The sequence below is a fragment of the Podarcis muralis genome, chromosome 11 (genome assembly GCF_964188315.1).
Source record: "Podarcis muralis chromosome 11, rPodMur119.hap1.1, whole genome shotgun sequence".
Taxonomy (NCBI): domain Eukaryota; kingdom Metazoa; phylum Chordata; class Lepidosauria; order Squamata; family Lacertidae; genus Podarcis; species Podarcis muralis.
Genome location: NC_135665.1, coordinates 3,674,854 through 3,702,685, shown reverse-complemented (window position 1 = coordinate 3,702,685; position 27,832 = coordinate 3,674,854). Strand labels below are relative to the sequence as shown.

The following is a 27,832-nucleotide window of genomic DNA, read 5'->3' as shown; positions in this document are numbered from 1 at the left end:
ACATTTTCTCTGTCTTATCCTTCCATTCAATCTGAGTTTTCCAGTTAGAAATCTCTGGATTGATAATTTAAGATATTAACAGGAGCCTTAACCTGCAATTTGCTTATAATTTTAAGAAGATATTTGTACAGCGCAAGGTGTTTGGGTTATTCAGCATTTCTGTAAAACTTGAGAAATGTCTTGCAGGATTCTAGTACAATGCATTAATGTGAGCTAGTCACTGTTTATATGCATTTAATTAATTTATGACAATGTTATGAGTTTTTTTGTCTTTTTTAAAAGGTGTTGTTGTGGACGGCTAATTGGTGACCACCCTGGGATTGATTGTTGCTGGCCCATCTGTCGGTCTGCACAAGAAGTAGAGAACAGGGAATGGTGTGTCCAAAGGGACACAAAGACAAGTCCAACTGATGCATTTGGTACTATCAATTTTCAAGACAGTGATCACACTTACCATGCCAAGGTGCGTACACACTTTCTCAGTTATTTAGCATAAAAACAACCAATAGTGCTAAACATAAAACTGCTGGTGTTAGATAAAAATCCAGTATAAGTTGGTATGAGTTTGTTCCATGCTATCTCATAATTTGATGACTACAATATCAAGAGATATCATGCATGTGTCTAAAAGATCAAGTACCACCATCCCATATAATAGAGTGCTTCTAACAACTTCCATAGGACGCGGGTGGCGCTGTGGGTAAAAGCCTCAGAGCCTAGGGCTTGCCGATCGAAAGGTCGGCGGTTCGAATCCCCGCGGCGGGGTGCGCTCCCGTTGTTCGGTCCCAGCGCCTGCCAACCTAGCAGTTCGAAAGCACTCCCGGGTGCAAGTAGATAAATAGGGACCGCTTACTAGCGGGAAGGTAAACGGCGTTTCCGTGTGCGGCTCTGGCTCGCCAGAGCAGCGATGTCACGCTGGCCACGTGACCCGGAAGTGTCTCTGGACAGCGCTGGCCCCCGGCCTCTTGAGTGAGATGGGCGTACAACCCTAGAGTCTGTCAAGACTGGCCCGTACGGGCAGGGGTACCTTTACCTTTACCTAACAACTTCCATCATCTCTGGCATAATACTCTTGAAATTAAAGGAGTGAACATATTCACCTCTGAATGATGAGACAAAAAGATAAGCACACATGAGTTACTCCGCTATACATTAAGTGATAGTGTACTTTAGTTCCTCTCCATAATCAATGGATTTCTGTTCCTGTGTTTGAAAGGAACATTATGCTAACCCGTTAGGTTTTTGTGTGTGCGTTTCACTGTGATGATTTTGAAAACAGGCCAATTTAAAAAGTTGGAAATGTTTGAACTATTAGAGCTTTCAGCAAATTGAAGAGGTTAGGACTAAGATGAGATCTTCTCCCTATAAAATATATGCTACCTTTTCTCTCTGCGTAGTTCTAACAACTACAGTTTATTTTTTCAGTATATTAGAACTTCTTATGATACCAAGGTGGACCAGTTGTTGCAACTCATGGTGAAAGAATGGCAGATGGAATTGCCCAAACTGGTCATTTCTGTTCATGGTGGCATCCAGAACTTCAAACTTCCATCTAAACTTAAGCAGCTTTTGAGCAAAGGCTTGGTCAAAGCTGCTGAGACCACAGGAGCATGGATACTAACAGAAGGCATCAACACTGGTACAGTAAACTCTTTTGAAATGTAATGTTCTCTCTGAGGAACATAGAAACACAGAAAATTGCCTTATACTGAGTTGGACCTTAGAATTAGCTAGATTATTGAGGATTTCAGGTAGGATTTCCCCCCATTCTGCATGAAGATGCCAAGAATTGTGTCTGGATCCTTTGTATGCAGAGCATATGCTCTACCACTGAGTTAGGCCTCCTCTCATAGTTTTGGTTTCTTAGATGACAGGCAGTTTGTGGCTGGTGAGCTTCTTAGAGCTGCCTGTGTGCAGTTTGACCCTTCTGTGCCTTGGTCATATGGAATATTTGGATCTGTGTAGTTTTTATGGTTTCTGGGAATTTTGCTTTCTGAGGGGTCTCCTGACAACCTGTGATCTTACTATAAAATTTTTATAAATTTAATAAATAATCATGATATAATAATAACTCTTAGCACCCTTAACAAACTACAGTTCCCAAAATTATTTGGGGGAAGCCATGACTGTTAATAGTGTAAGTGCATAGTGTGGATGGAATAACTATGTGGTTGAAAAATATTGTGTTATTCAAGAAATACAGCTCACAATTTTGTGGAGAAGTCCCACAAATGCAACATTTTTCTATGGTACTGTAGTTGTATGTAACTCCACCATGTTCTTAGGCTATGAGCTATTTCCTTTTTGCAGTTTGGATGTGATGTAAATTTCTTACTTATTTCTGTCAGTTTGCATTTCTTGGTACAGAAAGTATTGATCTGTTGTTTAGAGATCTTTCCTATTCTAATTAATTCAAGAGGGTTCTGGTAGCTTCTCTGTGTGAAAAAAAACAAGCAGAAGGTTCATGATGTTTTTGATTTATTCCTTCAGAGAAGCTGAGTACAGCTGGCTTAAACTCTTCTGACAAGGTCATGCTGACTATAATAGTAAGGCCAGAAGGAGCCTGGGTTTTACTCTCTTTCTGTCTTTCCTTCTGGTGTGGTGTTTTGTATATAGTGTTAAGTTTTGGTCTTATTATAAGTTATTGTAAGTTTAAGTCTGCTGCAACTGGACTTCTTATGGACGGTGTCAATTTGTGACCATTATTGCTCATTTGCCTTCAGTAGCAGTAAAGCTCTGCTGGATGGAATACAATCGCCTCTGGTCTATTGTTTGGGAATCCCACAACGTGTTTAAGTTTTTAACCTGCTAACTATATGCTGGAGTTCTGCTCTGGATCAATACTGAGTAGAATCCATGACAATTTCATGTCTAGACCGCCTTTCATCTAAGTAGATCACAAGGCAATGCACAAAGAATTGTATGCTGTGAGGGCAAGATGCCAACTGTTTTGTAATATTAATGATGATGGTGATAATATTTCTAGGTGTGTCTAAGCATGTGGGAGATGCCTTGAAACTCCACGCCTCTCAGTACTTAAGAAAGATCTTGGCTGTTGGAATCCCCCCTTGGGGGATCATTGAGAACCAGAGGGACCTCATTGGAAAAGATGTGAGTCAATGAATGCTCTTTGTTTTCTTGTTTTAAGTGCACTCTTTCCCTCAGTCCCAAAGCCTGCATAGTAGGGGTTTGCCTGTAGGGAAGAGCTCTTTGGCGTGTACAAACTTGCATCTCCAGCAAAAAGGGTGCTTTACGCAATTATTATTGTGTAACTTGCCATCAGATGCAAATATGTAATTTATGCAATGCTGATATATATGGATATTAGTGGCAACGGGATAGAAACTATTGTATGGATTACCTCATATCTAAGGTGCTTCCCAGATGGGTGTTCATTGTGGAAATCTAAGCAATTTTTTTACAGTATCTATATGATGACATAAGCATCAAAATGCCAACTTACTATATATTCCTCTTCCCATTTCATCTAGACTGACCCTTTCCTGAAAACAACCTGATGTTTAAAAAAGCCTTTTTGTTACCTGTTTGCAATATCTGAATGACCTGTTTTCAAAATTAAGCCCCTGTTTGGAAGTACTCTTCAACACAAGGGGGGAATTCAACATAGTGCTGAGAAGATTGTTTCATCAGCGCAAGCGTTTCATGCAATGATCTCCCCTCTTCTACCCTTGTGTACTGTTTGGGGAAGTTTCCTCAAGCCAGTTGGAGGAGGGGGGAGATGGGGGAAGCCCCCACTGTGCTTCTGTTGCACTGTTCACTATTGAACTGGCTTCTGCTAGTGGCACTCATTAGTTGAGAGCCAGTGTGGTGTAGTGGTTAAGAGCGGTAGTCTCGTAATCTGGGGAACTGGGTTCGCGTCTCCGCTCCTCCACCTGCAGCTGCTGGGTGACCTTGGGCCAGTCACACTTCTTTGAAGTCTCTCAGCCCCACTCACCTCACAGAGTGTTTGTTGTGGGGGAGGAAGGGAAAGGAGATTGTGAGCCGCTTTGAGACTCCTGAAGGGGAGTGAAAGGCGGGATATCAAACCCAAACTCTTCTTCTTCTTCTAGTTCAGGGGTCTGCAACCTGCGGCTCCGGAGCCGCATGTGGCTCTTTTACACCTTTGCCGCGGCTCCGGGGCGGATACTAGCGAGGGGAGGAGGCGCATTGTGCGCCCCAACACTCCCCACTGCGGCGGGTGCTGTACTGGCTGTGACGTCGCATGGGGGCGGTGCGTACGTTAGTCACGCACCGTTCCGACGTCACCTTCCCGCCTGCTGTCAGATCGCAGCTCCGGAGATATATTTGTTTTAAATGTCACAATGGTTTTGCGGCTCCCAGTTTTTTTTTCTTCGGAAACGGGTCCAAGTGGCTCTTTTTGTCTTAAAGGTTGCAGACCCCTGTTCTAGTTGAATCTGGCCCACTTTTACTCATTGTAGACCCATTGAAATTAATTGACCTAACTTAATCATTCTTATTAATTCCAGTGAGTCTACTCTGAGCAAAAGGTAGTGAAATACCACCCGAAAGGTAGTTAAATACCACTTCAGGAAGGGTACCATTATTCTACTATTTGGAGATTGGATTGGTGATGATGTAAAAGCAGTGCTCTTTTTCTAAAAAAAATATTTAGGGGTACTCTCATTTTCCTACTCATATTGAAGTACTCCCCCTCAATGAGGCCAAATGTAGATTCACAAAATGTTTAGGGGTGTGCGTACCCCTGCGTTCCCCCCAGAAAAAAGCACTGTGTAAAAGAATGTTGTTTTTAAAATAGCAGTGACTAAGGACCTCAGGTCTTCTTCTGCCTTATAGAATATCTATGAGTACAAGGATTATTAGAGAATAGTATGCAAATATATCAAGAGCTGATGCCATGTCTTCTTGTGTAATAAAGCAAATTATTTCTCTATTAGTCAATAAAAATGTCTAAATCAGGCAGATGTCCCACCCTCTTCCCAAATGAGAATGCTAGAGTATTTTGGTGGGGCTGTTTTGTTTTGCTTTTACCTGGATTCTCCTCAGGTAGTGTGCCTGTATCAGACCCTGAGCAACCCTCTCAGCAAACTGAGCACGCTGAACAGCATGCATTCCCATTTCATACTGGCTGATGATGGCACCGTGGGCAAATACGGCAATGAGATGAAACTCAGGAGGAATCTAGAAAAATACCTGTCACTCCAGAAAATACACTCTAGTAAGTTCTCCTGGTTCTGGGTTCACTTTGTAAGAAGCTTCTTATCTCAGGCACCACTGACAGCTGGCTTTGCACTAAGAGAAGAGAAGTAACTTCTCCTGGATACCAGCATGTCACAGGAAATTGGTGCCTGGAACGTATCTTAATCTGTTTTACAAATCTTTAGGGAGGAGCACAGTGGAAGCTTTTTGCACTGTCATTCAGTATGATTTACTGTGACCATTGACCATGGTGTATTGTGATATGTGATATGTTGCCAATTAAAAGTAAAGTTAAAAAATAAGGCTTAATCAATTAGCAATTGTTTTGATAAATTTTCTTATGTCCCGATTCATTGTGTAGTACATTTTTTGTTAAAAAAATAATACTGCAGTTTTAATACTTAGTTCCAGCCACCTGTAGCTTTTAGAATACATCATTTCTTCTTTGTCACACTTCCATCTTCTAAGTTCTCCTGCTAAAAAGGAAAAACTAATAATGCTTTTTGATTCAGAATTATTAATGTTTTACTCACATGCATGTTCATACAAATTTAATCAGTGAAATTAATAATTGAGTAAAACATTATTTCATTGACTATTAAAAAACAAAACCGGCAATAGCCCTACTTTTTGTCTTGTGATTTTAAAAAATCTTGGTGGGTACAAAAGTGGGTGATTATATGCACTGTGGATCTCTGCCCTGTTAACATTTCCGATGTGGTTTGAAATAGGAATGGGACAAGGAGTGCCCTTAGTTGGGCTGCTGGTGGAAGGTGGTCCAAATGAGATCCTGACCGTGTGGGAATATGTGAGGGACAAGCCGGCTGTCCCTGTAGTAGTTTATGAGGGAACTGGGCGAGCGGCCGACCTTCTCGCTTTCACCCATAAGCACACAGCAGACATGACGTGAGTACTTGCGGCTTGCAGCATTTGCTTGCACTTGCCGCTTCATTGCAAAAGATGCCTTTAATCAAACAAGGCTACAGCTAAGAAACCTTGGTGTTTTTTTAAAAAATAAAAACATGGTTTAATAAGATTGTCTCTGAACCTCGTTGAGTGTCAGGTGAGCATCTCAACTCTCACTCTGGAGAAAGGAAAGAAGAATGGCTCAGCCTTTTTCTAGGCCTTTTCCCAGGACCTTTCTGGCGCTGCCGCTGGTCCTTTCATCCGCTGCAGCATAGTATTCCACTACATTTTACTCAGGCTAGACCCATTTAAATTAATGGCCCTAACTTAGTCATGTTAATTAATTTCAATGGGTCTTCTCTGAGTAAAACTCACTGGATAACACCTGTTATCTCTTTATCATACCTACCCAATTTGCTTCCTGTACTGCCAGCTAGTCACTTTCTTATTTTATTTATTGACTGATGGGGAGTACTGGGAATATGTACTTGGCAAATGATGAAGCTTCTGGTCACCACCGTTTTCTTTTTTGTGTCCTCACAGGGTGGTTCTAGAGAAGTAGCTGAAGTGGTGCAATTGATAGTGAAACTGGGATGGTGGTCAAACTATGATTCTGATGCTCTACAAGTGTTGTAGGGTACATATTCTGAATAGCCCTATTTTTCAAGATTTAACTGTCTAATACTTCCAGCCCAGTTTCACCAACTTCAGCATATTTCTTACCATTCAGAGATGTTTCTCTTAACCTAGATTGGACATTTTCACTGTTGAAATTGTACTGCTCATATTAACATTTGACAGTACTATTTATAAGCCATTATTCTAAACCACTGAGCCTCTTGGGCTTGCCGATCAGAAGGTCGGTGGTTTGAATCCCCGCGAGGGGTGAGCTCCCATTGCTCGGTCCCAGCTCCTGCCAACCTAGCAGTTCGAAAGCACGCCAAAAAAGAGCAAGTAGATAAATAGGTACCGCTCCAGCAGGAAGGTAAACGGCGTTTCCACGCGCTGCTCTGGTTTCACCAGAAATGTCTTAGTCATGCTGGCCACATGACATGGAAAAACTGTCCGCGGACAAACGTCGGCTCCCTCGGCCTGTAAAGCGAGATGAGTGCCAAAACCCCAGAGTCGTCTGCGACTGGACTTAACTGTCAGGGGTCCTTTACCTTTACCTTTTTTTTATCCTTTTGGTGCTTTTACAGTGGAAATCTGGCAGCCCATCATCCAGCTCAACCACTAGTTGACCCATCATTGCCTTGGGTTCATCCTATGGGTCCTTTTAAACTCTTCTTCCTCCACAAACTATGCATATGTCAACAACAGTAAGTGGGACAGAGGCAACATACGTAATTTGGCCATCAGCCAAACTAGTTGCCAATCACGGTTGTACAGTGCTGATTGACTGTTACTTAGGTGGAATGCCTATAACCAACTAAGTATGTGTAAAGTAACCATTCTAAATTGAACCCTTTATTCTTTTTGTGGGCATGCCTTGACTTCAGTTGTTTAGGGGTGATGTTTTATTCACTATATAGTGCAAAGGTAGACTCAGCGATGCCCTCCATATTTTGGTGGACTCCAGCTCTCATAATCCCTGACCATTGTCCAACAGGTTGGTGCTGATGGGAGTTGTAGTCCAATAACATCTGGAGGGCACATACCATGGCTGCCCTTGTGTAGGGGACAAGCGGTACAAATAAAGAGATGGGGGAAGCTTTTTGTGTTACAAATTTGTTGAAAAATATTTACAGTATTACAGTAACAGACAATAAGTATCTATTGGTGAAATAATAATTATCTTATTGTACATACGTTTCTTTCTCAGGAATTTGAGCCCTCAGCTTAAGGAAGAGATATTATTAATGATTCAGAACACCTTCAGTTTGGGGCAGAAACAGTCCCACCACTTATTTAAAATGTTAATGGAGTGCATGGAACACAGGGATTCTGTAAGTATGATAAATTCATGAAATTCTTTTCATTAATCTCATTCTCTAGAGTGCCATTGAATTTTGACTTGGGTTCAGAAGCTGTTCCACTAAATTAATCATGTTTAGAAAAATGATTGCAGGTCACAGTTTACTGCCTGTCCTTTGCCCCCCATGTGCAATAGTCCTGAATTGTCTGGTGGTTTCCTCTCTTCTCTCAGTAAAATGTTTTGTTATTTTGACAGATAACCATATTTGATGCAGAGTCGGATGAGCATCAGGACATTGATTTGGCAATCCTGACTGCACTCTTAAAAGGTACGTGCATATAATAATTTCTGCCTTTCTTCAAAGTCATAGCAATGCATAAGAATTACTTTTGAAGTAGAAGAGGAAAAACATTTTGTATAAAATCTAAAAGAATAATTTCCTTTTTGTAGGAACAAATATGTCCGCTCCAGATCAGCTAAATCTGGCACTGGCCTGGAACAGACTGGACATTGCTAAGAAGCATATATTGATTTATGGACAGCACTGGAAGGTAGTTTTCACATTTATTTTCCACACATTATGGACAAACATTTACAGTTGTGCTACCTGTACTTATTTGTCTTATTGTGTTTAAGGAGAATATTGGAGTTTGCTCACCAGCATTGAAATGCAAATAACTCCGAGAAATTGCAAAAGTCATGAAGAAAACAATTATTTCTCCCCCTTTCTTTACATTTCCAGGTTGGGTCCCTGGAACAAGCAATGCTTGATGCGCTGCTGATGGATCGGGTAGAATTTGTGAAGTTGCTAATAGAACATGGAGTGAATCTGCACCGTTTTCTTACCATAACCCGATTGGAAGAACTGTACAATACTGTGAGTGCCTGGAATTCCAATGCTGAATACATTTTGCTTAAATATTCAGAATATTACTTTGCTAATATTCAGAGGTAGTTCCAATGGAACAATAGGTCGATTCTGCATTTTTGCATGGATGTTTGAACTTGTAGCGTAGAATCCAAAAAGCTGTTATAAGTATGCCTAGTTGGGTCGTCCCCCCCCCCCCAGGAACTCGTTGCATAGTTCTGATCATAGGTCTTGGTGAGTGGCTGTTGTGTAGGTGAGTGTCTAGTTGTATATTCTCCTGCAGAACTGCCTGTCAGGATGGCTTTATCCTAGATGGATGAATGGGCAGATGAATCAAGCTACAAAGTAACGTCATCTTCTGTTCTTCCTCGTTTATCTGTTGATCTATTTCGTTTCATTGAAAAGAGAGCAGATAATGTTGTTTTCGTTTTGTTATTCAAGACTGTTTGCAGCTTACTTCATCATCACAGCAGAGGCCTTGCTGTGCATATGCGGAGGCTTCTGCAACAATGAATCATTCAGAATCTGCTCCCCATCACATCCCTCATAAAACTGGGACACCTGAAATCTAAAATGGATGTCAGTATACATTCTGAAAGTTTGGAATGATACAGATTTCGGATGGGGACAGATCTGAGTGCACCAAACATATTCCAGAACAGTTTGGGAATTTCAGCCTATTTCAGTAGTGTAATGTAGTATTCTACAGTATATTAAAAATAAATAACCCTTCAGTGCCTTGGTCCTTGGGTTTTGCTCTTTTGGATGTATTTAAAGTTATGAAAAAGTGCTTTTCCTTCCACAAGTGTAACACTAACTAGACAATCTGTTTAATTTTCTGTTAGAGGAATGGCAGAAAATGTAAAGGGCAGGTTGCAATGCCCCGAAGGCCAGTTTAAAATCTATGAGGGAGGCATGCAGGATAAGACAGCGAGGATAAAAGAGATTTCTCTTGTAGTCTCACAGCCTCCACCTCTTGCCCAATCTATATAAACCAAAAAATAAGCAGTTTAGCAGGCAGGAGGCTCATTTGAAGATAGTGATTGGTTGATTGACAGACTGATCTGACAGTTCTGTTGTGATCATGGGCCAGAAATGCAGCTGAAGAATGTGCTTTCTCTTTTTAAATACAGCTTTCTTCAGACTTAAATCAAACAAAATTACTTGTTAATAAATATTAATGTACTAGCTGTCCTGTTTCTGAATCTTTCTTTCATATATACTGAAAGTTTCTTTCTTTTAATTTAGTCACTGTATTCTTGTCATTCTTCTTTTAACATTCCAGAAACAAGGGCCAACAAATCATCTTCTGCATCATCTTGTTTGTGACGTGAAACAGGTAATCTACATTCTGAAGAATGATGAGCTAGAACTCCTTTAGATGGTGGTTTTTGCCATGATCACAACTGAATCACCACTTGCTATATGCTGTTTTATAGTATTGGGCCTGTATGATCAACTTGGGAGCTGTGCTTATCCGAATGGCCCAACCAGACTAGCAGCAACTTCAAAAATGTTAGGAATAGCAACAAACACCCATGCTAAGTAGAACTTCAACTGTTTTCTTCTTCTTTGGTGATCACTCGTAGCTAAGTAAGCTTGTCTTCCATGAACACAGTCTTAACAGTGAGTCCGTAAGTGACTGTGGAGGCCAATTCTGGATCCACACGTCCTTCCACAGCAGGGACACAGGTTTTCGGGCGGGAGTTGATTAGAGCTGCTATCAGTGGGATATATGTCATCTGGGCACAGCCAGTCAATATGATAAAGATGTTGAAGGAAAGACATCATATGTTTAAATATGGACAATCTGAGGAATGTGATATTGACTAATAAGTGGCTCAAGCTATTAAACTATTCTCCTGTACATTTATTTAGTAGCTCAGATTATAAAGTGTTTGTGAAGGATTCTTGATACGTGCTCTAAAAGCACTATTAATATGCTTAAGTATGATTGTTATATAAAATGTCAAATATTTGTGTTACAGAGTACTCTTCCTGTGGATTATAAAATATCTCTGATTGATATTGGATTGGTAATAGAATACTTGATTGGTGGAGCTTATCAGAGCAGCTACACAAGAAAGCATTTCCGAGTTCTGTACAATAGCCTTTACAGGAAACGTGAGGTAAACTCAGTAAAATGGTCACAGCTGCTTCCATCAGTGAGAGCTAATGGAGATAGAGTTTAGGGCAGGCATCCCCAAACTCGGCACTCCAACTGTTTTGGGACTACAACTCCCATCACCCCTAGCTAACAGGACCAGTGGTCAGGGATGATGGGAATTGTAGTCCCAAAACATCTGGAGGGCCGAGTTTGGGGATGCCTGGTTTAGGGCAAATAGTTTAACGTGTATATGTTATTACAGTTTGGCTATTTAGTAAGGAATCAGAACTGAAATACAAAAAATGTGTTTCCACATTCAGTGAAGCATCATATTAATAGATAATAAACTAGAATAATAAATAATAGAAAAATAGCCAATTATGAATAATTTAGCCAATTTATTTTTTTATCTGAGATGTAATTGTTAAATTGAATTGTGGGGATCAATATTTATTGTGTCTTCACTTCAGATGTCAAAGCGATAAATAACTACCTGACATTCAGAAGGCATCTTCAGGGAAGTTTTTAATCTGTGATATTTTACTGTATCTTTGTTTTTTATGGAAGCCGCCCAGAGTGGCTGGGGAAACCCAGCCAGATGGGCGGGGTACAAATAATAAATTATTATTATTATTATTATTATTATTATTATTATTATTATTATACTGGATATAATGCTTGTTTACAAAATAAGGCAGTATTTGAACTTTCTGCTTCTCATCTCTTGACATCATTTTAATCCATTCTGATGCCTGTCTAATAGAATGCAATTTGCTCACCTTGTGCATTTGTGAGCCCAGAAAAGCCTTTCAGTATCAGGTGGGATGTTGGCTCAGGGCCCTTGAGGGCCCTTTCTTCCTATTTAGAGGAACCTATTTTTCCATTTATCATTTTGAGCTCATGCTACTGAGCAGTGGTGGCTCCTTGTAGTACTGTGTTCGTCAGGAATCAGGATGGGATAGGTTGACATGGCAATGGAGCGGTCAGGGGCGTGTCGCATTGGCAGCAATAGCCCTGCAGGTGTGCACATACCAGCGGGACTGCCGACCCTGTGTTCCCCTGACATTGTAACAGCCTGCTGGATCAGAACAGTGGATCATAGTCCAACATTCTATTCTCACAGTGGCCAACCAGATCCCTATGGAAAAGCCACAAGCAGGGTCTGCTGTGGTTGCCAGCAACTGGCCTTCAAAAGCATTGCTGCCTCTGACCATGGAGGCAGAGAATAGCCATTGTGTTGAAATGTTGGATGCCAGCTACCAACAGTCCAGGCCAGCATGGCCAATCATCCAACAATATCTGGAGTGCCACAGGTGCCCCATATCTACTTTAAGTGGAAGAGAAAATCAAAATGTGGGAGCTACAGGAAGACATCAGATTTGAGAAATATTGGGGACGCAACCGGGGAAAGGGGGAGGGAAATTTGGAATCCAAAGGGTGTAAAACTACATTTTATTTTATTATATTTTAATCTATTATGTATATTAAAGGGGAGAACGCGTGGAAGGGATTAAGTCGATTTTAGGAGGTGGGCTAATATTTTTAAATTGGGGTAATGACACCAAGTTTAAAATCTGGGATAAGAAATTGCTGAACTTATTTGTAAGAATTGGAATGCAAGAGGGGGAGGGGAGGGGTAGTCCTGGAAAGATGATATGGAAAATAAGACTTTAAATTGGGATGTTTTGTTTTTGATATTGTTATAATTGGAAATGCCTAATAAATATTATTAAAAAAAAAAAATAAGTGGAAGAGAAAATCATAAACCTCTGTTACTGTGTTTTGATAAACATTATCATGATGATCCGGATCTCATTTGTCTCTTTCTCTTTGTTTCATGGAACCAGAGAGTTGTCTCCAGCTTGACGCAGAACTTCTCCCTTCATCATAATAATCATATGAGGAGTAGAAATGGATCTGATGAAAACACCTCACATTCCCAGTTCATTCGAACAGCACAGCCATACAAATACAAAGTACTGTGTTTCTTTGCTTGCTTATGCAATTTGATAGAAAACCAGTAGGCTGAAAAATCATGTTTGCTCACTCCAGTGGGTTTATACACATGTGAGAGGCAGATTCAATGGCTAAAGTAAATTGTTTCCTTTTCAGGGCTTGACTCAGACAAAAATTAAGAAGCACAGTTGGTTCCCTATAATCCCCTTGGAGATAATGGTTTATTCTGTGTTATGAGGGGTGGTTGGAAAAATTGAAAGTGAATGACTGTAGGTCAATGGGTTTCTAATACAAATTTAGATGTGTGTTCCTTAGAGTTTTTCAGAAACTCTGAGAGGCCAGTTTCTCCATTCTCCACTGTCCAACAATCCAGAGAAAGACTTGTCACCAGCATCTTCTCTAGATGTGTGTCATACATCTCTAGATTTGTTCCTCTTTAAGGGAAGGGCAAAGAGACCTTCCTCCTCCATGTTCCCAATAAGGCAGCACGTTCAGTCAGTTTTGGACCCAAGGCAATTGAACAAACATTTTAAAAGAAATTCAAATGGAGAGCCATTCTGGCCAGTGGCGATGGAAAAGGCCACGGCTCACTGGTAGAGCACATATGAGTTCAATTCCTGGCTTCTTGAGGTAGGGCTTGAGAGACTGCTGTCTGGAGCTCTTGTCAGTCAGCGTGGACAATATTGAGCTATCTGGATCCAGGATCTGACCTATTAAATCTTGTCAGAATTTTCTGCTTTTCTACATAATAGAACACAAAATTGATATTAATAGTTGCATTCTGTTATATGGAACTTTGAGTATATTATTTCATATGGAATGTGGTTCCTTTTGTGGATTTGTGATTGTGTATTTATCATACAGGGGACGCGGGTGGCGCTGTGGGTAAAACCTCAGCGCCTAGGGCTTGCTGATCGCATGGTCGGCGGTTCGAATCCCCGCAGCGGGGTGAGCTCCCGTCTTTCGGTCCCAGCTCCTGCCCACCTAGCAGTTCGAAAGCACCCCTAAGTGCAAGTAGATAAATAGGTACCGCTTTATAGCGGGAAGGTAAACGGCGTTTCCGTGTGCTGCGCTGGTGCCGGCTCGCTAGAGTAGCTTCGTCACGCTGGCCATGTGACCCGGAAGTATCTCCGGACAGCGCTGGCCCCCGGCCTCTTAAGCGACCCTAGAGTCGGACACGACTGGCCCGTACGGGCAGGGGTACCTTTACTATTTATCATAGCCGTCATTTAATATAGTTTATAATTCTTGTGGATAATAACCCTATAACTCAGAAATTTGATTTGAAGTAAGCAAATTGTGCATAGAGGTGATAGACTTTGAGTAACTTTTTATTTATTAACTTGCAGCAAAAAACAGCTGTTCTTCACAAGACTAGAAAGAAGCTAAAGGATGAATTTACTGTCTCTGATGACCAACAGTCAGTTGGGTTTATATACCCATATAATGATCTCTTGGTTTGGGCAGTATTGATGAAAAGGCAGAAGATGGCCATGTTCTTCTGGCAGCATGGAAAGGAAGCCATGGTCAAGGCTGTGGTGGCTTGCAAACTCTACAGAGCGATGGCACATGAAGCTAAGCAAAGCAACATGGAGGATGACACGTCAGAAGAGCTGAAGAAGTATTCAAAGTAGGGATTCTCCCTTCACTTCAGATAATACAGATCTACAGTGCTTAGAATGGTTAGACATTTTTCTCTCCATCACCTAAGATTATATAATGGGCTTCCCATGGGCATTTAGTTCACCACCGCCAGAAAAGAGCATTGGACTAGGTGGGCCTTTGGCCTCATCCAGCAGGACTCTTCTTCTGTTCTTAACATTAGAGCTGGTGACAGCTGAAGGGTATCCTTTAGCTCAGCAGGCAAAGGAGGAGAGTAGTTTTTAAAAGGCTGATCTGAGCTGAAAGGTACATTTTCTTAAAGGAGTACATTTCCTAATAATAATAATAATAATAATAATAATAATAATAATAATAATGATACCCCGCCCATCTGGCTGGGTTTCCCAGTAATGAAAATAAAATTGGTGAGAAATACTGACAAGCCAGTATTCCATCTAATGTATAATTTTCTGCGCCTCCATTTTTTATTAGAAAAAACACCATTATTTCAACATCTCCAGTTTCCATCATTTTGTTATCAAGTTCATTAGTCCTGTATTATCAGGTGATTTATTCCAGTGATGATCTACTTCTACTGTCAGGATCCTCACGTCTATCACCTTTGTCTTATCTATTTTTATGCCATTCTTTGCCCCATTGGGCACATCAAGAAAAGGCAGAAATTCCAAACAGAACTTTTAGTTTAACAGAAATTCCATGTAGCTGGCACGGAACATTCCCAAGAAGGATCTTGTGTGCTTTCCAGTTTAAGAACATAGTCCATTTGAAGCAATATAATTTTTGTCATGCATGTTTACTTGAATTTTTTTAATGGGTTTTGTATCTTATTATTTTGATTCCTGATATTGTGTGTGTGTGTGTTACATTAGAAAAATATCTTTAGTAATATTGTTAGGAAAGTTTTTTAACTCTATTGTAGGTAGTAACCTTGACATAACTGAGCTGAGATAAATATTGTTAAAGTTGCTTATCAATGCTCATTATTTCATTTTCAGAAATATAGATGTTATCAGCTAAATACTGTTGCATAAATATTGGCCAATATATTTTTGAATTATTTTTGCAATATTATTTTATTTATTTCATTTATGTCTTCTGCTTGAAGGTCAGCTATTTATGATTTCAGTATATTTTACATTCATTTTAAAGTTCTTTTTAGAATGTGTGTCATTTGTTTTAGGGCCAAAGTCAAAATACTGTAAGCTCCATTGAACAGTGGAAATTACTTCTAAGTGAGCAGGCATAGAATTGTGCTTACAGAATTGTGCTGTAAGGAGTTCAGCAGGTTTCATAGCCCAAATCCATTAAATCCAAAATCCATTAAAATCAACAGGCGTTTTGCTATAGATGTGGGTCTAAGATACCGTAAGTGGAAGAATTTCTGGATTACCAGAAGAATTTCTTAGAATGATGGGCTTATTTGAAACAATAGGAAAAACACAGTGGCTGTACTCCTAAGCACACATTGACTTGGAGAAATTCCTACTGGAGTCCACGGTTTGGACCAGGCTGTTCCTATGAGAGGCGCTTAATCCAAGTCATACTGCTTGCCTCTGTTATTTGTGCTCAGTCCGTACTCTAAGACTGGCAACATTTGCCCCCCACCTGGCTTTTCTTTTGCTGTCATAGCGAGTTTGGGCAGCTGGCTCTAGATGTGCTGGATAACGCTTTCAAACAAAATGAGCAGATGGCCATGAAACTGCTAACATACGAGCTGAAGAACTGGAGTAACTCAACATGCCTGAAGCTGGCCGTGTCAGTGGTATTGCGACCCTTTGTATCTCACACGTGCACACAGATGCTGTTGACTGATATGTGGATGGGACGCCTGAAAATGAGAAAGAACTCCTGGTTTAAGGTACAGCCTCTCTCAGCAGTCCCTTATCCTGTGTGCCAATAGCGGGGCTGGGTGGTTTTATAATCATCTTGTGCTGTCACTGCGTGACGGCTCATCTCATTCAAGTTCAATGGGCTTGTTGAGAGGAGACTCTCAAAGATCAGGCATGAGGATAACTTAGGTGCACTGTCCTGGCTTGGATTGTGCAAATAGTGCAGCCTGCATTAGGTCTGCTGTTGTCCTGTGCTACAGTCACAAAAGATGTTGTGCTCTCTCCACCATCGCTCTTGTTCACCACTGAGTGTATTCACGCATGGCAAATGCAACTGATGAACTGTGGGAGCAAGAACACAGCCAGAAGCAGTTCCTGAGAGCACTTCCGCACTTTCCCAGCCACCCCACTTTCTGTCCCCCGGGAAAGCTCATTTAGCACAATGCAACACAGTCTGTTGAGTGAGTTGGAGATCAGCACTGTTGAACTCAGGATATGAGGGCAGTACATGAATCACAGACAGGATGCACCAAAAGTGAATGCATCTTTGTGAACCCTCCCCCTGGAAATACCTATGGAAGGATGGTATCATTAAATAAAGAAATCTTAGTTAAGCAGTCATATCCTTCCAGAGTCCCATATAGGCATGCTTTGTCAAATAGTTGTAGAAAATTGTGTCATATCTCTGGTCACAAAAGGGAAAAAATTATAGGACAGAAACTGCGTAATCCATCTGTCACAACAAACAGATGGATAAGGATTATTGAGGGTGAGGGAAGAGAATTGCTAAGGCAGAGGAAGCAAACTTCTCCTTGAATCGCTCCTAGAAGACACTCCTCCATGTTTCTCAAGAAGTCAGCTGCTTATTATCTCTGCAAGTGTCACCTACTAGGCCTGCTGTAGGGAAGACAGTGTACCTTGCACTCTTGAAACCCATAAAAAGGAGTACGGTATATTCCTTCCCACGGAAGCACCTTAGTCCCTTTTCTGCCAAAGCAAACACAGATTTAAAGTCTCCTACCTTTAATTACATTGTAATAGCTTACAAAGTCAACAATTGCTCCCGTGTCTTCCATATTTGTGTACAGTACAAGGAGGTAGAGATTTAGAATAGTTTTCTTTCCCAAGCCATAGTTTTCAAGGGAGCTGCATCATCATGTCAGTCTGCTGGGAAAGAGAAAATGGCTGGCTGACTGGCCAGCGGAGGGAAAAGGTTGTTCTGGCTGAAGGACGTGCAAGCAAGATTGCGTGTGTGTGTGTGTGTGTGTGTGTGTGTGTGTGTGTGTGTGTGTGTGGCTTGTGGCTTGATTTGACCTAGCAACTCTCCCCTTGGTTGCTTGCCGCACTTTTGACTGCTTACTGCTTATGCTACTCTCCATTTGCCTGGCGTGCTCTGGTCCATGGGGTCACGATGAGTCGGACATGACTAAACGACTAAACAACAACAACAACAACAACTCTCCATTTGGGAGCTCTTTCTGTTTGCCACACATGTGGATTATATTTCTCTGAATCTCCTCTATGATGCCCTGAATTTTCTAAGTATTGGCATGTGTGCACATGTATGCATGCACTGCTTATGACTTTATTGGACCTGACCTGGCATGTGCAAGTGTAGTGTTAACAGTTGCACATTTTACCACAGACGTGGATTGTACTTTCACTGTCGATATTGTGCTGACTGAAGGAATATTGTGTTTTGAATCTTGCTATATGATCTACTTGTTGTTTACTGGCATTTATTCCTGCCCTGGCAACAGCAACAATTCTGCACATCATGTGGCTGGTTTAAAATGAGAATTTAGGCTAAAGCTACTGATGAATTGTGGAGTCTTTTTACTAAATACAAGGAGAGTTTCCCCATGGATGAGGAGCCATGCCCTTTGTTTCTGCGGCTCTCATACTTCCTGATCATGCTTTCCCTGCTCACATCTGTGTGTGGCAGCTGTGGGGACCAGGAGGGGTTGGTGGGCCTTTGGCTTCATCATGCTATTGCCTGCACATTTTCCTTATCTGGAAGTCAAATGGGTCAAGCTCAGGGTGAAAAGATTTGGGAATCACAGATTGATTCCTGACTATAGTAGAGAGGTTGGACACAAGATTTGGGATGATACCAACATAATGGTGTGGATGCTTCCAATTCCTCCCCCCCCCCCAACGGAAATCTCAAGAAGTAAGCATATGTTCTGGCTTTTAAAAAAAATCAGGACCAGGACCCTCCAAAACCCCCCAATCCCTCCCAAATATTCTCTGTGTATCTGCCTTGGCAAGAGGGCAGTGTTTCATAGCCCACTGGTTGCCCTGGAAGCTTATCCAACAGCACTGGGAACTTGGGCCAAGGTATGCTCACCTGTCCATCACTTGATGCTATGTGATGCCAGGCATAGGTGCAGGCCAGATAAAGCTGTGGCTTCCAGCTGGTCTTTTGCAGCTGTGGGTTAAATTTGACACCTTTCCATGCTACGTTCACCAGAGGTTGGGCATACTTGGGAGGTCCTGATTACTCCTAAGTGCACCCAGCCACTTCCAAAAACAGGACAACAGAGTAAGGCACCCGATTTAGAGGGTAGAATTGGAAAGACACTCCAACTGCACTCTTGATTCCTCCTTTGCATCAATGGCTTGGATTTCTTTTTGTTGTTGTTTTGGTTTAGAGCAACTAGGAGGAACATTGGGCAGTGAAGCAGAGGGAATGGTTGGGCAGGATGAGAGAGAGACTCACTTTTTGTAGGCATCAGCCACCGCTGCCTTCCTCTTTGTTAGTTTCATACAAAGGCTAGTGATAGGATCAAATGCAATCTTGCTAACTGCATCATGCATCTGCAGGTGATCCTAAGCATTCTTCTGCCTCCTACCATCTTGATGCTGGAGTTTAAAAGCAAGGCTGAAATGTCTCATGTACCTCAGTCACAGGAGTTCCACCAGTTCACATGGTATCATGGTGATCCTAACGCTTCCAGTGTTAAAGATAACGTCTCATTGGTTAGTATGGTACCAGGTTTAGATTTCATTTTTCCTAAATGTGGAACATATATCTTTTTATTTCTAAACGTTTAGTTCTATAATGTGGTAGATGCTAGAAAAGTGCAGAACTAGATTCTGATGCTGTTAGGCAGGGCTAAGCATTTGCTTTCCCATATATATCACTGACATTACAAGAACTGTGCTAGACCATTTTAGACCATTAATTGATATAGCTTGGTGCTATTTAGGAAGACTGACAATAGTTCTCTAGGGTTTTGGAAAGGGCTGGGAATAGATCCTGGGACTCTCTGCATGGAGAGCATATGCTCTTTCCCTGGGATAGGATGCTAGAAGGAAAATTTACTTTAGAAAAATACAAATTCTCTATAACTTCTCGCTAAAAATGTGAATTCCATGAGAATATTTTCTGTTTTCCATCTCAAATGACACACTAAAGGAATGTTATAATTAGATGCACAAGAGCCTATGGCTGATAAACAAAATATGTATAATTTTTATGGTGTGCAGATATATAGGCAATCTCTCTCTCTCTCGTTTAAAGAAACATTGAACACCTTTCTGAGCTGAATGTTAATTTCTCTTCTTAAGGTGTTGGAACTGCAAAAGGTCTTCAGGTTCAGTTCAAATTCAGAACAATAATCTCAACATTACTGTTTACAATTATAGTTTAAGCTTGAATGCTTAACTCATGTATTTGTTTATGGAAAATAACCTAGTTATTCTTGCTTTGTGAACAGAAAATAGCAATTATTATATTTATATAATAATATAAAAATATATTTACCCAGCACAGTGTATTCCAACATCACTACTCCAGATTTCTTTTCCTTTTTGCTGATGTACAGAATCTGCATAATAGAAGTTTCTTATGGAGTTGGATAACCACTAACACGAGCACTTTGTTTTCTTATACAGAGCCATTATGATTTAGAGAAAGGAGTTGAGAAGCAAGAGGAAAACCAGAATTTTCCCGGCAATAATGAGCAGGGAAGCCTTCCTGCAACTAGGAAAGTGTATGAATTCTACAATGCTCCAATTGTGAAGTTCTGGTTTCACACGGTCAGTCATTTTTTATGACTGGTTGCCCCTCCTTCTGTGTGAGGGCTCATGGTTCTTAGCTGTGGCAACTTCCACAGTCTTGGAGCATAATCATATACTCCCTTGGATCCTATGTTGCCATAGTCTTGGAGCTCCTGACCTGCCTGCTATGGTTGCTCATGATCCCAAACAATTTGTGGTCAGGTTACCTAAGGGACTGTCTGGCCCTACACATGGCTGCCTGGCAAATGTGTTCCTTGGATGCAGCACTGCTGAGAGTACTGCATGCCCTAGTTTGTCCTAGAAACCAGGCTTGTCATGATATTTAGGCACCTACAAAAGGTGTTAAGAAGGATTCCTTAGAGATCACCCAGTCATTTATGAAATAGCAAGTGTACAATGGGATGCGGGTGGTGCTGTGGGTTAAACCACAGAGCCTAGGACTTGCCGATCAGAAGGTCAGCGGTTCGAATCTCCGCAACGGGGTGAGCTCCTAGCAGTTCTAAAGCACCTCAAAGTGCAAGTAGATAAATAGGTACCGCTCCGGTGGGAAGGTAAACGACGTTTCCATGCGCTGCTCTGGTTTGCCAGAAGCGGCTTAGCCATGCTGGCCACATGACCTGGAAGCTGTACGCCGGCTCCCTCGGCCAATAAAGTGAGATCAGCGCCGCAACCCCAGAGTCGGCCACGACTGGACCTAATGGTCAGGGGTCCCTTTACCCTTTTAAGTGTACAAATGTAGGGATGGTTTTATTATTTTTAGAGTTTGTAAGACTACTTGTCGTTGTTTTTAGAATTTTTATTATTACTTTTATCTTTTTCTACACCACTTTGATGGCTTCAGGCTGTGAAACAGTTTATAAATTGGTAATGAGGATGATGCACACCTGCCCTGCAGAGCTTACACAAATGGTGGTGGGGATTGTGTTGTGTGACCTATTAGTTTCCTCTTTTTTGCCACAAATGTGTGTTTATAAGGACTACGCATTGTGTTTGTGTGTTTTGTAGATGGCCTATTTAGCATTTCTCATGCTGTTCACTTACACTGTCTTGGTGGAGATGGAACCAACACCCAGTGTGCCAGAATGGCTTGTGATCATTTACATTTTCACCACCTCCATTGAGAAAGTCAGAGAGGTAGGTCCTTTATTTCATTCTGATGTTTCTGCTGTCCATGCCTAATATAGGAATTAAGACAAGCAATTATCTATGGGGTAAGCTACAAAAAAGAAATCTCCATGAATTTGAATCAATGTACATTTTTCATAATAATAATTGTAGTTTTCAAAAATAGGAGCCTGGAGTTAAGTTTCCACTTTTGAATGACACACACAGGGGATAAAAAAGATTTGGGTGTAAAGCTTTTTTTAAAAAATCCTTTTATGTATTATATACATTTAAATGCGGAAACTTGCATAAAATTACATCTTTAGGATTTTGTTTGCAGTTCTTTTCTGCAATTTGAAAATAGCTATTTATCTCTCTTCTTGTGAAGAGTTATGGGGCAGGGTTGGACCACAGTTCCTGCAGATGCCATGCAGGGATTGAGTGACTGTAATGTGGAAGACAAGGAGAGGGAGAGGGCTCAAGCCCTAGGGTTAAAGAGGGGCGAGGGGCTGCCACTGGTGGGTTGCTGCCCCTTTTGTCTTTATAGGACAGCTACCCCTACGTGAAGCAATTGCTTCACTTATGTGGTGGTTGTGGTCCACTGGATAAAATGGGGCAGGACACTGTGTTACATACACGCTTCATTAACTTCTCTGGGGTTTGCTGTGTGTAGTGCTGGAAATCGTTTTTCTTTAGATTGTATCAGGTAATTGCACCCTTTGGCTTTCATTCCTCTAATATGTTGTTACACATGCTAATAACATCATTCAGCTCAGTGGTACTCATATACATAAAGTTATTTATACATGTCTTTTTTCTAAGGTTTGGCTAACACTTTGACATCACCTTTTCACTTGCTGCTTATCAGTTTGATCTTAGCAGTATGTAATTGGACTTTGCTATATAATGTGAGGAATCTTGTTTATAACCATTCAAAGACTCTTTTTCACCATTTGCTTAGCAAAACTGAAAAGGCCCTCTGGCGAACCCTTGTTGTTCAAGAAATAAACATCTCATTTTCCACCTTCCTAATTTTGAAAACTTGCCTTTTCAAGACTGCCATGTCCTTGATAAATGACAAAGATTTGTTTCTTTCTGTTTGCACCAAAGTAAAACTAATTTGTTACTTCACTTATAAAAGCTGTTCTGCTTTTTTCCATGCCTCCTGGGGCTTATGCAATATTTATTGTCATTTTACAACCCTTTCTTTCCATTTCACCAAACCTCTGATTTGTTTCTTTTAAAGAACAACAACATACGTCTAACAATTGTACCCCTGCACTCACTCCGTGAAATAATGAGCAAACAGAAATACATTTCAGAAGGAAGAATAGAGATGTATTGAGGGTGCAGAGTCTTTGAGAAGCAATGCAGTGTTTCATTTCAAACTTTAAGAAGCTGTGACATTGCAGCTTGTGTTGTGACTTTGTAATATAAAAACTCAAGTCTTGCTCTTTCTCAGCTGTTTATATGTCATGGAAACATGGAGCCAAGCAGAGCTTTTTCCAATTTCCGAACTCGGCAACCCAGCAAGCTTCCTCCCAATGTTCAAAAACCTCCATTAAATACTTGCTTACCACCATCCTGACTCTTCACAGACCCCCGGGACACTCCCAATGTGTGTCCCTGATCTAGTTATTATGAGTGGCAGGAGTACGTGTAGGGTGAAAACCAAGGATGGTATCACATGGTGTTCTAAACAGAAAAAGAATGAAATATTCTGAAACCAGATAAAAAGCATGAAGAAGAAAACAACAGCCCAAGTCTTTTAGCACTGTGTGGGAAACAACTGCTCACCTGCCAGCTGCAGGGAGTGGTATTTGTGGTCCACTGGTAGCAGCTGCCGGGCGATCTGCTGGTTTTGACCCTGCTGGGAGGAGGGGCATCACTTCTCCAATGGCTTTGCTGGCTGTTGGGGCTTGCCCATGGTTGCAGCCAATTGTGGGTGAGCCTGGGGGTGCTGTTCAGGGAGCAGACCAGAGGGAAAACTTCTCTCTGGTTCTCTCCCTGGCAGCCATGCCCAGGCCTCAGCCTCAGTTCCCACTCACCTGATGCTTTATGTGTAGGCCTGGCCAAGAGAAGTGGGCAAGCCCTGCGTAAGACCTTGCTATGGAAGTCTTCAGTCGCCATATTTGGGACCACAGGGGAATTTGCCTTCCTCATAGCAATTGTCTCAACTTGATTGCGGATAAAGTTGGATCTTTAGTCTAGGTGGAAGGCAGTTCAGGAGGCCCCCCACTTCACCCCACCCTCGGTCCAAGGAATCATGGTATCCTCTTAAAGGGATCTGTCCTCCCAATTTGATTTATGTCATAGGGTGATACTTAACCTTGGTTAACCATGCCAAATAATCAACCAGCAGATGAGTTGGTTAAGTCAGGATACACATCCAATGCCTGCACCAAAACCTGCTGACATCTTTACTCAATAAAGTTGAGGCCTGCTTAAATCCCAAGTGGTTGTCCCGTGTTTATTGCAACTTCCCCCTGCCTTGGGCTGCTCCCTGCGGCTTCTCTGTGCCCAGGCCTGCAAATATTTACTTATATTTTATTTTTAAATATGTATGCACCAAAATGGCTTACATCAACAAAATGAGATGTATTTTTTTAAATCACAAAAATGGAAACACACTCAGAGCTCCAATAGCATCATACTATTCCATTCTACATCCAGGAACAATACAAAAATGATAGGACACAATCCAATGGTTATTTTGAACCTAGTGCCTGAACAGCCCTCTTCTGACTAAAATTTTAACTTGTTCCTAAGATCAGCCTCTGATCTGAGGACTGGAACATGTTACACCAATTTTTAAGAAGGGATCAAGAATGGGGATCCTGAGAATTGCAGACTACCAGTAGTTAGCTTAGTGCCTGCTCCATAAAAACCGGTGAAACACATTGTTAGAGAGTTACTAAGCATATACAGAAAAACAAGAAAGGACAGAATCCAAACGGTTCTTGACAAGGGCGAATGAGTGTAGAGACAGTCTCCTTTCTGTTTGCAGCAGATAGGAGCACATAAGGGAATTGTTGCCTTGAATAATTAAGGAGTTAAAAAGAGAAGAATAAGTGAAGCATACATTCTTGCTTCTTTCTAAACCATTTGTCCATGAGAATATTCTTGTTAATAACCAATCATTTGAAAAGAATATTTAATATGTAAGACATGCCATCATTTCTATCTGATTCATTTGCATCCGCATCACAAAGGGCATTAACATTGCTATTTTAAGGGCAAGGAAACTGGTGATGAAAGGTGACAGCTTGCCCAAGGTGACCCACTGGCCTCTGACTTACGTAGGAAGATCATCTGCAGAGATACGTCATGTTCTTTACATGCCTCATATAAATTCAAGGGATGTTCCCATTTTTCTCTTAGGTATTTATTTCGGAGCCGGGAAAGTTCAGCCAAAAGGTGAAAGTGTGGATTTATGAGTACTGGAACGTTACAGATTCTATCGCCATTATCTTGTTCATGACTGGTTTTGGCTTGCGCTGGGCAGATCCTCCCCTTCACACAGCAGGAAGGTTAATTTACTGTCTGGATATAATATTCTGGTATACTCGGCTTCTTGACTTCTTTGCTGTGAACCAGCGTGCAGGTCCATATCTGACAATGATTGGGAAAATGGTAAGTATTTAGATACAGAGCACTTTCTCCAAATGAGGATACCACTTTTTCTCATAGAGCTACACGAGAGGCAGAATTTCAGCTAATGAAGTTTGAATCTTCACCTATGAAAATTTTGCCTGTTATATATGTAGTAGAGAGAAATGTAAAGCACCATCACACACTGGCCTAGTCAACATGCTAAGCCAAACGTGTCACCATGCTGCTGTGAGCTAGACCATGGATGCAGTCCTTAGCCTCCTGTCCAAACCCAGACTTGTGGTTTATCTCCCCCAGACAAACCGCGAGTGGTAAGCCATAGAACAAACTTTGGCTACAGGTTGTGGTTTTCCTGGAGTGAGACACATTCAAACCTAGGTTCATGGCTTCGCCTACAGCAGCACAACTGCAGGGGGAATGGAGGAAGAGCAAATGAGCCATGATTTCTTATCTGGGAGCATGCACATTTGCAGACTAGGTCAATGCCTGTCTTTGCCCTATCTGTGTTGTTGGAAGTATAAGAGGAGGAAAATAATTCCTATATATCTGAATTATTTAGTAGCCCTATCTCTAGAATGAAGGCATTGGCCTGCAAGACTTGCATAAAGCACCAGCCCTAGTCTTTTGCTATTCCTTTTGCTATTCTTTGTGCTATGCCAGATACTTATTCTGGGTGCTGCCCTTTTAGATTAAGTGCATTTGATTGACTTGACAGGAACTTGTACATAAGTAAGTACAGGACTGCTGCCATTCTGAATAACTGAACATCAATACATCCAATAAGATGCAGTACTGATACAGCGTTTCTCCATAAGTTGTTTAAAATAACAAAATAATGTGCCGTAGCCACAGGAAACAATTTTTTTCACCTTGCAAAATCACCACTTTGATCACTGTGTTTCATTTTCTTTTTCGTGCAGACAGCAAACATGTTTTATATTGTAATTATGATGGCCATAGTATTGTTAAGTTTTGGAGTTTCTCGAAAAGCAATACTCTCTCCACATGAGCAGCCTTCATGGAGCCTTGCACGAGATATTGTATTTCAGCCTTATTGGATGATGTTTGGTGAAGTATATGCAGGAGAAATTGATGGTAGGTCTGATTTCACTGAAATGCTGCATCCAACAAAATGTGAGCAATTATATAGCACATCTATCACTTAACACAGCCACTAGAAAAGGTAGCATTTTCAGAAATTTTGCAGCTGTGGGAAAAGCCAGATTCCACATCATTTTTCCAGGAGAAAGTCTTTATTATATATAATTATTATAATATAGATATATAATTATATATTACTTCTTTTCCTGCTTTAGCAGCACAAAATGTATCACGTATGTCTTAGAATATGAAGTTGAGCGATTGAGCTACTCAGCATAGGCATGAACTTTAAACCCACAAATGCCATAGTTTTGTAGAAGCAAAAGTGAGCATATATCAATTTGTAGTTCACCTGCAGGTCTTGGTTACAGTTCAGTTCTCAAATTCTCAAATTTGTCCTCTGATATTTTGGCATTCACAACAGTTCTTTTGAAGTTTGCGCTTCATGCTACTCTGGCCTGGAGGTGGTTGGAGGATGGATGGCGGCTAACAGATTGAGGTTGAATCCTGACAAGACAGAAGTACTGTTCTTGGGGGCGGGCTGGTGTGGAGGACTCCCTGGTCCTGAATGTGGTAATTGTGTCCCTGAAGGACCAGATGTGCAGCCTGGGAGTCATTTTGGACTCACAGCTGTTCATGGAGGCGCAGGTCAATTCTGTGTCCAGGGCAGCTGTTTACCAGCTCCATCTGGTACACAGGATGAGACCCTCCCTGCCCACGGACTGTTTCACCAGAGTGGTGCATGCTCTAGTTATCTCTCGCTTGGACTACTGCAATGCGCTCTATAGGGGGCTACCTTTGAAGGTGACCCAGAAACTACAACTAATCCAGAATGCAGCAGCTAGACTGGTGACTGGGAGTGGCTGCCAGGTGTCATCCTCTTCTTCCACTTCCTGGGTCACAAAAGCATGCCATGGCCCAATACCCTTGGTTGGGGGGGGAAAGAAGAAGCCTTCTTGGCCTATGAATGAGAAATCTATCATTAATTAGCTGACCATTCCTATGCTAGAGTTGCATACAGAAGCTTTCCTTTATCATTTACAGCCTGTGAAGCAGACCCCAACTGTCCTCCTGGTTCCTTCCTCACGCCATTCCTTCAAGCTGTCTATCTCTTTGTACAGTACATCATCATGGTCAATCTGCTGATTGCTTTCTTCAAGTAAGTGCCTGTCATATTTCCTGTTGGGTTTATTGGTGCTGTTTCTACATTAAGTGGACCCAGCCTGCCTAGGGCTCCACCAAAAGGAGTAAGAGAGGAGAAGCAGCAGTCTGGACTTCCATGATAAATGAGCGGAGTGGTTTACTTTCTGCTCATCTTTAGTAGATTACATAACTTTAAGCTTCATTTTCAGCTGCCTGTGGACAAAGGGAAACTTTTATACAAGTTAACAACCACCACTAAATTTGTTAGTGCTAAGATTGCCAACATTATCTGCAGACACTGTGGTGCCCCTTAATGCAGTGGTTTTCAACCAGTATGCCATGGCACCCTGGGGTGCATTGAATGTTGGCCAGGGTGCCGCAGGCATCCCTGGCCTCTCCCCCTCTTTCCTTGAATGCCCTCTCACATCTCTGCCTCCCAAAGGTTTCCACAGCTGTTCGTTGCA

The 27,832-nt window shown here is 41.5% G+C and overlaps 1 protein-coding gene across 6 annotated transcripts in view; it reads left to right on the top strand.

Annotated features, from left to right (window-relative positions):
• TRPM6 (transient receptor potential cation channel subfamily M member 6) overlaps positions 1 to 27,832 on the top strand; it is an 87,328-nt gene that overhangs the window by 19,248 nt on the left and 40,248 nt on the right. For 4 of the 6 annotated variants that reach the window (XM_077935968.1, XM_077935967.1, XM_077935969.1 and 1 more), the window contains exons 4-23: positions 283 to 463; positions 1,426 to 1,639; positions 2,987 to 3,111; positions 5,026 to 5,197; positions 5,910 to 6,084; positions 7,907 to 8,030; positions 8,255 to 8,327; positions 8,450 to 8,550; positions 8,742 to 8,876; positions 10,153 to 10,206; positions 10,856 to 10,996; positions 12,822 to 12,950; positions 14,280 to 14,560; positions 16,183 to 16,411; positions 19,209 to 19,364; positions 20,283 to 20,426; positions 21,414 to 21,542; positions 24,894 to 25,145; positions 26,045 to 26,219; positions 27,270 to 27,384. In XM_077935968.1, the coding sequence (XP_077792094.1) occupies positions 283 to 463; positions 1,426 to 1,639; positions 2,987 to 3,111; positions 5,026 to 5,197; positions 5,910 to 6,084; positions 7,907 to 8,030; positions 8,255 to 8,327; positions 8,450 to 8,550; positions 8,742 to 8,876; positions 10,153 to 10,206; positions 10,856 to 10,996; positions 12,822 to 12,950; positions 14,280 to 14,560; positions 16,183 to 16,411; positions 19,209 to 19,364; positions 20,283 to 20,426; positions 21,414 to 21,542; positions 24,894 to 25,145; positions 26,045 to 26,219; positions 27,270 to 27,384 (3,105 nt within the window). Of the gene's footprint in view, positions 1 to 282; positions 464 to 1,425; positions 1,640 to 2,986; positions 3,112 to 5,025; positions 5,198 to 5,909; positions 6,085 to 7,906; positions 8,031 to 8,254; positions 8,328 to 8,449; positions 8,551 to 8,741; positions 8,877 to 10,152; positions 10,207 to 10,855; positions 10,997 to 12,821; positions 12,951 to 14,279; positions 14,613 to 16,182; positions 16,412 to 19,208; positions 19,365 to 20,282; positions 20,427 to 21,413; positions 21,543 to 24,893; positions 25,146 to 26,044; positions 26,220 to 27,269; positions 27,385 to 27,832 lie in introns of those variants that run through there. The other 2 variants (XM_077935970.1, XM_077935972.1) reach the window with 2 other exon arrangements.